At 37.5% G+C, this 13,662-nt stretch overlaps 1 protein-coding gene across 1 annotated transcript; it reads left to right on the forward strand.

The window, feature by feature from the left end:
* Positions 1 to 5,204: 5,204 nt before the first annotated feature.
* LOC149837100 (protein SHOU4-like) lies at positions 5,205 to 11,618 on the forward strand. Its single transcript, XM_090007245.1, has 4 exons — positions 5,205 to 6,339; positions 6,690 to 6,845; positions 7,787 to 7,998; positions 11,228 to 11,618. Exons 1-4 carry the CDS (start codon positions 5,434 to 5,436, stop codon positions 11,418 to 11,420), a joined length of 1,467 nt encoding a protein of 488 aa, XP_089863371.1. The 5' UTR covers positions 5,205 to 5,433; the 3' UTR covers positions 11,421 to 11,618.
* The last annotated feature ends 2,044 nt before the right edge of the window (positions 11,619 to 13,662 follow it).

Here is a 13,662-nt window from a genome sequence, read left to right on the forward strand (position 1 = left end):
AAACCTGTATACAGGTCAGATTTCGATGATCCAAAAGTCAATTTTCACTAAAAAACCTACAAATCACATCTACGGTGTTAGCCGTGAAAAAAAAAACTTAAAACTATGGTTTTTTAAAGAAGACTAATGAGACCTAATGAAAAATGAAGCCTAAGGAACATATCACACACACACACACTCTCTTTATATATATATATAGTTCCTAGAATATGACACTACAAAGATGAGGGTTCGTGACTTTTTTCTAGTAAGAAAAAATCTCATCACTATTGATAAAGCAATAATGATGAGTTTTTTGTAGATGTCATTAGCTTCATCAATAATAGCTAGTCATGAATCTCATTGCTATTACTCTAAGGGTCATGAATCTCACCGTTATTAACTTCATCAATAATGACAAATTGGATATTTCTTAGAATGCCTTACCTTTGCACACATCTCACAGTTATTGATGGAGCTAATAGCATGAACAAAAAGCTTGTTGTTATTGTTTTATCAACAACGATGAGATTTTGACCTTTATCCTTATAGCATTTTAGCGATAAAAAATATCGCTGTTATTGATAAAGCAATAACGGTAAGGTTTTTGTTCCTGCGATTAGCTTTATCAATAATGACAAGTCATGAATCTCGTCGCTATTAGCTTCATCAATGACGATGAGATATTGCTCTCACCATTATAGGGTTTTACTTTATAACGACAACATTTATGTTCAGTTATAGAGTGATGTTTATAAAAATGGCCCAATGGGCTCTTTTTATATTTTGTTCTTTCTCTCTATCTTTGTTGTCTCTTTTCGTTTGATCAGAGGGGGAGGAGACATCTTGTGCTCTCTTTTCCCATTCTGAAACCTTTATATATATATATATATATATATATATATATATATATATATATATATATATATATATATAAAAGGTCTGATTTGGAATCATGTCTCAACATTGAAAATCAGGACCGTTTGAACTCTCCTGTACATGGCTGGCCCTCTTATATAAAATTTCTGTACCTGTGTGTGCCTGGTAAGGGGGACGGATGGAAAGTGGACCTGAAAATGAGAAGGACTATTGGTGGAGGTCTTGAGGCTAATGGACTTGACTTCCTTCGTCCGGATGTGGTTTCCAAGTATGATGTGCTGTGGGGATTGAATATATCACCGTATACAACATGACAATAACAGTTCTCCTCAACTCATGACAAAGTTGGTATCAGAGCAGTTCAGTAATACGTTTTTAGGTTTCAGTTTCTAGGAATGAATCAATTGAGAAAGAAGCTAAATGCAGGATCGCAATATATCACTTGAAACTGGGTTGGAATCTCCAAACACTTGCTTAACGACTCTAACAAAGGTTTTTTTAATCTAGATTAGGGATAAATTTTCAATGAAAAAGTAGATACCAAAAAAAAAATAGCAGACTCTTGTCAACCTTAGATATACCTAACCAGATCTTTTCCATCAGCATTTGGAACAGGGATCCTTACAAGGTCCCAAAGTTAGGACATGATTGAGCCTAGTCAGGTAATTGGATCACTTAAGTAATGTCACTTTTTTTTAACCCTTACCCAAGCGAGGAAAAACCCCAGTTAGGGCCCCGCGATCACCCTGCCTTAAGTGACCCACCTCTGAAAGCTATGGACACACGTACTCAGCAGGGTTTGATCCACGGTTTCAGCTCAACACATTCACAGTAAAAGTAGTAACCCTTTTATTCTAAGCCAAAGAGAAACCACCTCGCTTAATCGCTTTATTGTATTCGAGATCGTTGGTGTAAAACCTAAGGCCCCCCTCACGCACCTGGGATCAAGTACACCATATTATTCTCAAAGTGTGCCATGTGATGGCACCTGATCCTGACTCGTGTGACGTTTTGTTTGATGCCCTTTCCCATGAAAGAGACTCTCTTTCATAGGAAACAGGGCAGTGAAAGCAAACGTGTCCATGAGAAATTTTATGGTGGGACTCACATAATTTCAAAGATTTAGTGTTGGTTGGTTTACCTCCGTTTTTTATGTGAGATCAGACCCAAATTAATAATTGGATCCGAAATCAAAATGCAGACCGATCCCATGAGAACTGTGGGAGGTAAAAAGCAAACAAAAGCTTCAAAGAAGAGATTCAGTGGGTTGGTGTGTGTGTGTCGCTGTGTGGGGATCCTACTACCAGAATGGGAAACCCATTCCCTAAAATCGAGGACTTTTGTTAGCCATTACCCAAGTTGAAACTGTCACAGTCAGGGACATGCCACCCATCTTTTGGCAAGAAAAGAGAGAAAAAAAGTCACCAAATCCACTGCAAGAGGCCATGGGCAATATCGTCATGCAGAAAGAAAGAGAGAGAGAGAGAGAGAGAGAGGGGGGGGGGGGGGGGGTTCAAAAATCAAAATCTTTCAAAATCCAAACAGCAAGCGCTGTTGGTATTACAAAAGCTTGTGGCATTTTTGGAATTTTGCATGAAGAAGAAAGGAGAGCGGTAGAAAAAAGAATTGACAGAGAGAGAGAGAGAGATTAGGGGGAGGTGTACGATGGCCATGGCGATTGCCCTGAGTCCTACGTAAGTCTTCTTCTCCCCCACTACCCCTTTCTCTCTCCTTTTCTTTCTATGTTTCTTCTTCGACCTTCTCTTTCTCTCTCTAGAATGGAAACCTCTCATTCCTATTGCTACATTTTGTGAAATCCCAATGTACGCTTCACCATTGTATTTCTTTTCGGGTATTTTGTAATCACAATGTGGTTGTTCGCCTGCATATTCAAGGCTTTTTTTTCGAGTGCTTGAGATGATGGAATAGTTGTGGTTTTGTTTGGTCGTTTGTTTTATTTGGTGGGGTGGTTTTGAGTGGCACTTTGTCATAGTTGGGATCTCCCCTTCTGGGGGGATGGAGAAGGTGATTTGTTTGTCCAGTCTGTGAATTGTTGTTGGTTATGGTGGGTGAAACTCTTAGTTATCTTTTTTTTTTTATGGGAGGAGAGAGGGTTAGAGTTAATTTGAAAAGGGTTGTCATGGTTGTAGTTTAGGCTTTGCCCTTTTGATTCAAAGTTTCCTTTTGTGCTTGTAATAGAATGAGTTTCGTTATATTGTTTTGATTTGCGATAAGTTGGTTATTTTCGGCTCCCTTTTGTTTGTCTTGGGGAACTCATAGGATCTTTGGTGTTCTTTTTGGTAATTTATTCTGTTATTTTCTCTTTTCCTGTGCGACACTAAAAGGGAATTTGTTTGGTACTGATATTTGATCTATAAAGGTCGAAACTTGTGAGTACTTAATTGTTGGTGTTTCTGATTTATTGCTCTTTTTCTTTATTTTGTTTTTAAATGGTATGTTGTTCTGCTTATGATTTTTGGTTTTGATCTTTGCACCTCCACAGGTTCATTTTATTCTTTTCAGAATTTAGACTAGTACCATGTTTTTAGTTGGAGATTTTGTTTTAGGCGTTCTATTTTAAAATCTATGGTTGCAGCATTTTGATTTAGCATTTTAGTTTGCTTGTAGTATTCACTACTATTTTGATGCTTGAAAGCACCAAGATAACGAGTTAATACTGATGATTGTGATGATGATGCTTTATAAGTGCTACTTTAAAATCTGTGATTTCAGCATTTTAATTGGCATTCTTGTTTGCTTATAGTATACACTATATGTTACCATGATTCCACTAGTTTGATGTTTGAATAACTACTATGCTAGTAAGTTAATAGTGATGATTTTGATGATAATGTTGTTTTCTTGTTATTTTATTTATGTTGTTTGGGTACTCTCAGGTCTTAGTATTTTTAGGTCAGTAATTTTATTGTTGATTTTCTGCTTTTACTACAGAAGAAAAGTCTCTTCCATCTTCCCTTTTTGTTTTTAGAGAAAAGAGTGTATATTTTGTGTGGGTGCTAGGGCTGTTTAACGAGCTGGGCTTAAAGTGTTCAAGCTTGGCTCATTCTTGTCGTGAGCCAAGCTGAGTACGAGCTCATATTGAGCCCAAGTTAAACGAGCAAAGCCGAGTTTGAGCTCATATTGAGCCCAAGTTAAATGAGCCAAGCCGAGTTTGAGCTCATATTGAGCCCAACTTAAATGAGCCAAGCCGAGTCGAGCTCATATTGAGCCCAAGTTAAACAAGCTGAGCTCGAGCTGGCTTGTTTATAGAAAAAAATACATTGGTTTAGAGCTGGAAGAAATAGGATTACAGAAAATACATGTAAAATATATGTAAAATATATTTTTTAATACTTAACGAGCTTATAACAGTTGAGCCGCGCCGACTGCCTATTGTTCATATTCAGCTTGCCGAGTCTATTTTATGAGTTTGAGCAAGCTCTTTACGAGCCGAGCCACAAACAGCTCAGCTTGTTTCCCAGCTCTAGTGGGTGCAAATATATAAGTTGGCTTTGAATGGTACCGCATGCCGTTTTTCTTCTCTGCTTCTCAAATCAATGAGCAACTCGTTGCTTCCTAGTTTGTTATATGTGAAACTGGTCATGCTCTTTATGACATTTGGTTTACAGTTGTTTATCTTTTGTTGGGGATGCTTAGAATTTTCTGTTACATTTTGGTCAAAAGTGTCATTCTGTACGGAAGTTGTTCCTGAGATGTCTTTCTTTTTAATTGTTCAGGCATATGTTGCCTTTTCTCCCAGATATTACTACATGCTGTTTGCCTTCTCTGCTTCTCAAATCAATGAGCAACTCATTGCTTCCTAATTTGTTATATGTGAAACTGGTCATGCTCTTTATGACATTTGGTTTACAGTTTATCTTTTGTTGGGGATGCTTAGGAATTTTCTGTTACATTTTGGTCAAAAGTGGTCATTCTGTACAGAACACTTCAGTTGTTGCTGAGATGTCTTTTTTTCTTTAATTGTTCAGGCATTTGTTGCCTTTTCTCCCAGATATTACTCATGTTTTCAATCTCAGAATGTTTAGGGGCTTGAAGTAAAACTTATGATTGGGACATTGATATGCTCATAAGTGAAGATATTTGGGTTGTCTTGTATTTGTGATCCCATGCAATTTATGTGTTTTTGATGCAGGCCTCTAGAAGGTTTGTCATAAGCAGGTTATGTTTTGTTGCTATTAGTACTTTATTTCTGAGATTACTCGTGGGTTGGGCTTGTTGGATCAGTGATCACTGTCATGTGTATCTACCTTTTCATGTCAAATTGTTTGTCTAATGTTGTTGATTGTGCATTTGCAGCTTTTGTTCAGGATTCTGTAAATTCTCAGCAATGTATTTTTTTCTTTGTTCATCTGCAGCAACATGCTCGAATACCACATATAGTGCAAGGTGCAACTCTCATAGCTGTAAGAAGATGCCAGTAGAAAAGAAATGGGACACCCACCTTTGACCTGTGCTTAACTGTTTGATTGGAGGTGACAGACAACACTTGGGATTGGAACAAGTTGAGCAGCTTTGTTGGCATCTTTGTTTGGTCCAATTCTTTAAACAAGGTTGATGGGTTCAAGATTCCCTTCTCATCAGCTCAGTAATGGGCTTTATGTCTCAGGCCGGCCTGAACAGCCTAAAGAGAGGCCAATTACAATGAGCTCCACAGTCATGCCCTACACAGGCGGGGATATTAAGAAATCTGGGGAGCTTGGGAAAATGTTTGACATTCCTGTAGATGGTTCAAAGTCAAGGAAGTCTGGACCTATGCCTGGTGCACCTTCAAGAACTGGATCATTTGGTGGTGCTGCTTCACATTCAGGGCCAATCACCCACTCTGCAACAAGGGGTAGCTTCTCTACACCAGGTCCTGTTTCATCTGGTTCAGTTCCAGGTTCTGCTCAGGGACCTAATAGACAAAAGTCCAACTCTGGGCCACTAAACAGATATGGAGATCCTGTCAAGAAGTCTTCTGGACCTCAATCTGGAGGAGTTACACAGGTGGTACGCCAGAACTCTGGTCCTCTCCCCCCAGTACTTCCTACAACGGGGCTTATAACTTCAGGCCCCATTTCTTCTGGGCCACTTAATTCATCGGGTGCACCTCGCAAGGTGTCTGGTCCGTTGGACTCTCTTGGATCAATCAAGTTACATAGTGCTTCAAAGATTCACCAACAAGCTGTCACTAATCTCAGTCATGATGATGGACATTCCTTTAGAAGGAGCTTCCCAAAGCCTGTTTTGTGGTTACTGATTCTACTGTTTATAATGGGATTTATAGCTGCTGGATTTATTCTTGGAGCTGTTCACAGTCCCATTCTACTTGTTGTAATTGTGGTCATCTTTGGGCCAGTTGCTGCACTCTTCATTTGGAACACATGTTGTGTGACAAGAGAAATTAAAGGATTCATTGCCCGTTTTCCAGATACGGAGCTCAGGACTGCTAAAAATGGGCAGTACGTCAAGGTCTCTGGGGTATGTAAACTGCCACAATGTGTGTGTGTGTGTGTGTGTGTGTGTGTGTGTGTGTGTGTGTGTGTGTGTGTGTGGAAAAAGAGAGACCATTGGTGATGCTGGAAGTGTTTGGGGTGACAGTCACCAAGGACATTAACCTTGCTGATCTTTGCAATAATTTGAGTCATTTTGATATTTTAGTTAAAAAATTTGACTTGTATTTGCCAAGGGCATGCTGGTCTTCGTCTATGCAATAGCATGGTCATTTGATTGAAAAAATTGGCCAACATTTGCTTCTCAAATATATTGTAAACTATGTTTTTAGGAGCCAAATCATCTTTCTGGTTATGACGACATTTATTTCTTTTCAGGTTGTTACTTGCGGAAATGTCCCCCTGGAGTCATCATTTCAAAAGGTTCCTAGGTGTGTCTATACTTCAACAAGCCTATATGAGTACAGGGAATGGGATTCCAAAGCTGCTAATGCTGAGCATCGTCGCTTTACTTGGGGACTTAGGTCTTTGGAGGTAGGTTTCATGCATGCAACCAATTTAGTGTGATATATCTAGTGTTTGATGACCTTGTTCATGAGCAGTTTTTCAATGTTTTTTTATTACCATTTTTTCACTCTTTGTGAGATAAGTATAAAATCTGTAACATAAAAATTTATTACTACTGGATATCTTGCTTTTTTATCTTTCTGTGCACTGAGAAGTCATAACTTGATCCAGTTCTTAGTGAATGAAAAGTTTGCCTATCATATACTTTGTGATTTGGTGTGGTTTCATAGGCAACCTCAAGGGTTTCAGATATATCTTTTCATTTTTTGGATAAAAACTATAATATTTTGTTTTCAGCGAAATGTACAAGTATATGAGAATTGTGAAGAGAAAAAAGGTTTTATTATCTGAGAACCAAACATTACTTGCCTAACCAAAGATTATTTTCAAGATTGCTGGCATTTATTCCAGCTTAGTGCCATATAGGGTTAGGCTGCCAAGATATCACAAGGACCAAATTGAGCCTAAACCTGAAGCTGTTCTCTCAGCATTCATGATGTTTTTTGTTAGTAACCGAGTCTCAAATTGTATACTCTGTCATTTTTGTGTGTTTTATGGACCTGATAAAATGACAACATTTTACCATTCTATCTTATGTATATTGGTGCTGTCTGTACAACTAATTCAAAATAATGTTTAGCACTCAGGTTATTGGTTTCATCTTGAGAATAATTATGTCTCTTGAACAGCTTGAGCTTCGTATAATTTCTTGCTGTATTGTGTACCAGTGAGCCAATGCTTGCTTTTACATTTTTACTTTTTAGAACTACAAATTAGAATTCCTTAAGATGTCTTTCTGTCACTTGGGTTACCTTATGCTCTTAAACCTTCCATCTGTAATGCATTGTCTTCCATTTCTTCTCTTGATATTCACTTTCTTTTCTTTCTTTTTTTATGAATTATGGCAGAGGCATGTAGTCGACTTTTACATCTCTGATTTTCAGTCTGGATTGAGAGCGCTGGTGAAAACTGGCTATGGTGCTAAAGTAACTGCTTACATAGATGAGTCTATTGTTGTTGACATAAATCAGAAGAATAGAGAATTGTCTCCTGAGTTTATTAGGTGGTTAGGGGATAGAAATCTCTCAAGCGATGATCGTATTATGCGTATGAAAGAAGGGTAAGTTATCTTAAAATCTCTTTTACTTTCTAATCCTTCGCTTTTGATTTGATTGCTTAGATTTATTTTTTATAATTTGACTTTATTTCACCAGTGTTATGTTTCATCATGTACAACTTATGAGTTGGGAAATTGCTGACTTGCGATCTTTTAAAACTATTATGCTCATGATCAGATGATAGTTTGCATAACTTCTACATGAATTAAAAATCTTAGATGTGTTCCCGGTTTCATGTTCATCTTTCAGCCATGTTACACAAGAGCTATTAATTGACAGGCTGTCAACATAATTGTGATCAGGCTGTCAACATAATTGTGATCATTTTGTTTTTGAGCCACAATATTGTGTTTTATGTTGATGCAGGTTTTGTACAACTGATACAAACTTATGGCTGATTCTTCTTCAAATAGTTGGAACATTAGTACCATAATTGCTAGGCATTTGTGCATATACTGATACTAGGTGAAAGTACTGCTATTTGTATGCTTCAGATGAGTCTGACAAGTATGAGTACAAGTTCACCTAAAATGCAAGTTGATATGGTTTAAAAAAATTTGGTGTTAGTTCCTTGTAAGCATTGATGCAAGTTTCTAAAAGAACTGGTATGTATAAGTCGAAGAAATTTTATTACAAATTTACTTGAAAACATACTTATAATTTTCAACAAATTGCTAAAGGTCTCTTATAAGCATTCATACAGTTTCTGAAAAAGTTGGAATGAATTAATAGACAATTGATTATGATTCCTTGGCAGTATTGGAGAGAGGTTTGCATGTATAGAATTAAACAGCAATGCTAGTTTCTAGTTCTTGTTAAATAAATGGCTGTTTGAGTTTGTAGTTGATTTTCAAAATCATAAAGGAAATTCAACCTTTAAATAGTGTCTTATTTTGAGGTCTGGTATGGTTATGTTTGGTTCAAAATAAATTGGCTTCTGAAAAGGTTTAGTCCCATGTCCAACTCAGCCATGTCTGGGTTCAGGTTGGAAATTGGGTATGGTCCGGTCATGTTATTTTACAAATGATAAGGTACTTGTGCATATCTTAACACAGTTATGGATCATTGAGGATCTTAGTATTCATTTTTTATATCATAATAAAACCAAATCTTTTTATGTTGAGCAGCTGGTCAGGTTCCCTGCTTATTTAGTAGTTCTACATTGAAACCCACACCCAACCCTCCTATCAATTCAGATCGAGTTGTAACCTATGTCACATGGGTGCGGGTGCGGGTGTGGGGATGTGGCACTTCCAAAAAACCCTGGTGCGGGGGTGCGGCAAAAAAATAAAATAAAATAAAACAAATATATATATATATATATATATATATATATATATATATATATATATATATATATATATATATAAAGTCCAAAAGTTGGACATAAATGACCTTGGGTGAGATGACTGCACCCAGGGTCAGGTTGACCGCATCGGGTGCGGGTGCGGCACCTAGTTGGAGAATCCCTGTGACATATATTAAAAAAAAATTTCTTGGCGATTTTTTTTTAAAGTCCTAAAAATTGGACCAAAATGACCCTGGGTGCGTTGACCGCACCCAAGGACGGGTTGACCTCACCCGGTGCTGCACCCGTGCCGCGTCGACGCCGGTGCGGCACCTGCGCCGCATCGACGCCAGTGCGGCACCCTGCTAGCTGAATCCCTGTGACAGGTTGTAACCAGGTTGGTTTGGGTCATGGACTCATCAGTCCATGCAAAACTATTTCCAAGAATACTTCACTTTCTGGTCTTATGGTCATTAGCATTTTGAATACTTCACGTTCTAGTGTTCTGGTCATTACTCGTTATGGTAATCAATGAAGATGCATGTCCCTATGGGGGCAACCCATGTGCTGCAGTTCATCATCACCATCGATTCTTATCCCAACTACATGTACGTAGTTTTGATCCACTGAGAAAATAGTTTATGCAAATACACCAACATGGTTTATATGCAAGTCAATTTTGCATATCTTCAGTCAGCTTCTACAACTAAACTGCACCTAGTTTCGAAGGGTTTTTTTTTAAGATGTTCTATGAGAACTAGTTTCAAATTTGTTGTGCAAGAGTTAAGGCAATTTTTAATGGTTTATTGTGCTGTAATTGAGAATTCTTTTACATTAGGATTCAAGATTTATAACTATATTGTTTTCTGTTTGGCTGTGACTTGTTAAACTTTCTCCTATGCTAAGAAAAATTTGACACTCAAAGCAACGGAATAAGTTTGTCATTTTTTTAATTCATATTTGTGGCACTTTTTCAATTAACAATTGAATTTCTTTGCATCTTCAATGCTGTTAGATTCAATTCTTTCTATGAAGCAAAAAACATCTTGTTTTTCTTGTGATTGCTACAGCAGCACCTTCCTTATTTTGATCTGTCCTGTTTACAATATTAGTATTTTTAGTTCAGAGGTGTTGATATCATGCCAAAAGAAAATATGTACTGTTCCACATGGATATGTGGATGGGATCATTTTATGAAGTTTCCAATAAGATTAGTATGTAAAGGATATGGAACTGGAGTCAAAATGAGATGCGGTGTGTATCTTGGTACAATAAAAGGTGGCTAATTGGCATCTAAGTTGTGCATTGTTTCTTATTTTCATTTGTTAGGTGCCTATTGTACAATGTGCTTTTGCCCATTTTGCTGGCGTTTGTATATCTTGCATAATACCAAATTTTCTTCTGCACTTTTTCTTTTCTCACGTTATGGAGATTAGATGGGAAAAAAAGGGCCGATTACTTTATATGCATTCTGTTCAGCTCTTTGGTTATGGTGTAGGGTTTCACTCATCCCCTATGCCATCCCCCATCTTCATACCCCTCTTAAATCTTATGATTCAAGTTGTTTTGATCAAATCTGACCTTATAGATGGATTCAGCATGATTGATTTAACAGGAATCTACCTTTGTGGATCATATTTTTTTGACCAAAAAATATGATTTTTTAAATCACAAAATTTCGTTGTTTTGTCAACCGTTGATTTTTGAATCGCCAAAAAATGCTGCACACAAGTCAGATTTAAGCGATTTAAATGTTGATCTTCTCTAAATGAATGATGTAGATCACATCTATGAAGTCTGATTTCATCAAAACAACTTGCATCAATGAAATCCTAAAGAGGGGTATGAAGATGGGGATGACAGGGGATGGGTGAAACCGACTTCTTAGTTATGTCTGTAAAGCACCTTCTGATCTCTCTCTCTCTCTCTCTCTCTCCATATAGGTATATCAAAGAAGGGAGTACTGTCAGCGTAATGGGTGTGGTCCAAAGGAATGATACCGTGCTTATGATTGTTCCTCCTGATGATTCATTCTCCACGGGATGCCAATGGGCCAAGTGCTTCTTTCCCGCCAACCTAGAAGGGATCGTGCTGAGATGTGAAGACACATCAAACATAGACGTTATAGCCGTCTAGTTGTTTCTTCATGGTGGCCCTCAGACACGCAATATTGGCAGTTTGCTCATGGTCGTTGCTTGTATAGCTTTAATGTGTTTTTTCTTTTCTTTATGCCTTTTCCCCTTTAGTTGTTTAGCTTTTCTTAATTTTGGTCCTTGTAAGCTTGTAAGGAATATGGCTTTTGATGATTGATAGTTGAGGGAGTGGTTTTGTTCTTGCTTGTTCTTGAAGAGTGTGCTGGGTTTGGTTATATTTTGAAGAATTTAGTGAGATCCATTTGGCTTTCAACGGCAGAGAGAGAGAGAGAGAGAGATGGGTTATGATGGTACACATTTGTAGTATAAAAACATTCAATCTGCAAGCCTGCAGGAATCCTATTCCACATATATAATAACACGCGAAAAGCTAAAACAAGGGATATCTACGTGACTAAAGCTGCTGGTTGATATTGCTCCTTTCGCAAGGATTATGTTGTATCTTGAAGTAGCACCAGGACAGGAGCCCGCCAAAGTGTAGACTGTAGACTGATTATGATCTGATGGATGACATTCCTCCCGAACTGGCTATTTGTATCTATGGAATCTTTAACTATGGTTATTGAACTATGGAATCTTTAACCATGGTTATGTTCTTTTGAACTCATGAAGGCTTTCTACAATTATTTTGCAGTTGGTCAATAGGGGAGCAGCTTTTCTGATGCACTCTTTAACTACTGCACACTGCAATTTTCCAACTTATTTTGGTGCATCTTTGCTTTGATCATAGGTGGGGATGAAAAGTCACAGCCAAAAAAGTAGCTTGATCACAAGGTCAATTTTGTGACCAACTTTCTCAAGGCAAAAAATAATAACAGCTGACTATCACAATCACAACTTTTACTTTTCTCATGCTTCACTAACCTTGATAAAGTGTGTGTTATGATTGTAGCCTACAATCACAAGATTTTGAGAAAATGGAAGAATCATAAGTCATTGCAAACATGCCTTCAAAGTCCAAACACCCTCAGCCCCTCTTATCTAGAAAAGTTGGGTAAGTTGGTGACTGCATTCTAGTGCTCAATGCAACCTCATCCTGCTTTTCTGGATGAGCGATTGCATCCTGCCTTGCCCAAACTTTTTGATCCACAAAATAGAAAAAGGTGTGGATCTCATTTTACATGACAATGCTTGAGAATGACATCTACTTGACATTAAAAGAGGAAAAATATAAAGCACCTGGAGTTCTATTATCACTTTTATCTGCCCGCTAATGGATCTTCAACGGGCTCTCAATGGACTATTTTGTCATGAATCAGATCCAAGGATGAGGATCTTTCAAATATAACCCCTTACAAAAGCGGTTGACAGTGGTAATTTGGAACAAAAAGAAAAGAAGCTCTGATGTGCAGAGGACGCAATACTGCCAATGATTGTGCTTTGTTAGGGTTTGGATTAATCCAATTTGCTTTGGATCTGGGTGCATGTTGATCTTGTTGGATCTGGGACAGTTTGAGTCTATTTCAATCAGGATGCTCACTACCCCTTCCAAGTTCCATGTTCCTTTTCTATAAGTTGATTCAGTTTAATGCAGCTTATGGATGATGATAATGTAAAGGTCAATTCCTTTTGAGGCTAAATGAAACACAATAAAATAAAAATTTGAATTAAGAATATCAACCAATGCCCAGTAGTATGTTCTAATCTAATGGTTGCACGGTAAAAAAGGTAACCTTTGTGCTTACACCAAGATAAGTTAGTGTTAAAACATTTTGTTTTGATCTACGTAAAGAAGACGTTTGGTGAGTTTTCCAAAATTTTCAAACCATAGGTGCATTTAAAAAATTTCCTTAAATATTTAGAAAACAGGGCCGGATTTCATGCATCAAAAGATCATTGTTTCTCATCTTCTCTCCATGGAGCCCTGCTTAGAGTTGGTTAATGAGATGAAGGAACCCAATAGAGGGCGTTCAAGCTTGGCTCGTTTCTTGTGTTAAGTCATGGTGAACTTGCACTCATGCAAAGCCCAAGCTAGAAGAGAGAGCACAAGCTAGCTCATATATACATATATATATATATATATATATATATATATATATATATATATATATATATATATATATATATAGGGGTGTAGCAAAAAAAGTTTATTTGTGCAATAGTCGGGGGTTCGGTGGCAGCGCCCCCGAATTTTTTTTTTTGAGATAAAATAAAAAATGGCTACAATTATTAATAAAAATCTATTTCATATGGACAAATCAAACTGTTTACTGCAGTCAGGGCTG

The sequence above is a fragment of the Nuphar pumila genome, chromosome 5 (assembly GCF_984573655.1).
Source record: "Nuphar pumila chromosome 5, dmNupPumi1.hap1.1, whole genome shotgun sequence".
Classification (NCBI taxonomy): Eukaryota; Viridiplantae; Streptophyta; class Magnoliopsida; order Nymphaeales; family Nymphaeaceae; genus Nuphar; species Nuphar pumila.

What these genes read in the sequence shown, in the direction of transcription:
- LOC149837100 (XM_090007245.1), top strand. Translation starts at nt 5,434, where the DNA reads ATGGGTTCAAGATTCCCTTCTCATCAGCTCAGTAATGGGCTTTATGTC. An exon ending in AGTACGTCAAGGTCTCTGGG is followed by an intron (nt 6,340 to 6,689) that starts GTATGTAAACTG and finishes ATTTCTTTTCAG; the next exon opens with GTTGTTACTTGCGGAAATGT. An exon ending in ATTATGCGTATGAAAGAAGG is followed by an intron (nt 7,999 to 11,227) that starts GTAAGTTATCTT and finishes CTCTCCATATAG; the next exon opens with GTATATCAAAGAAGGGAGTA.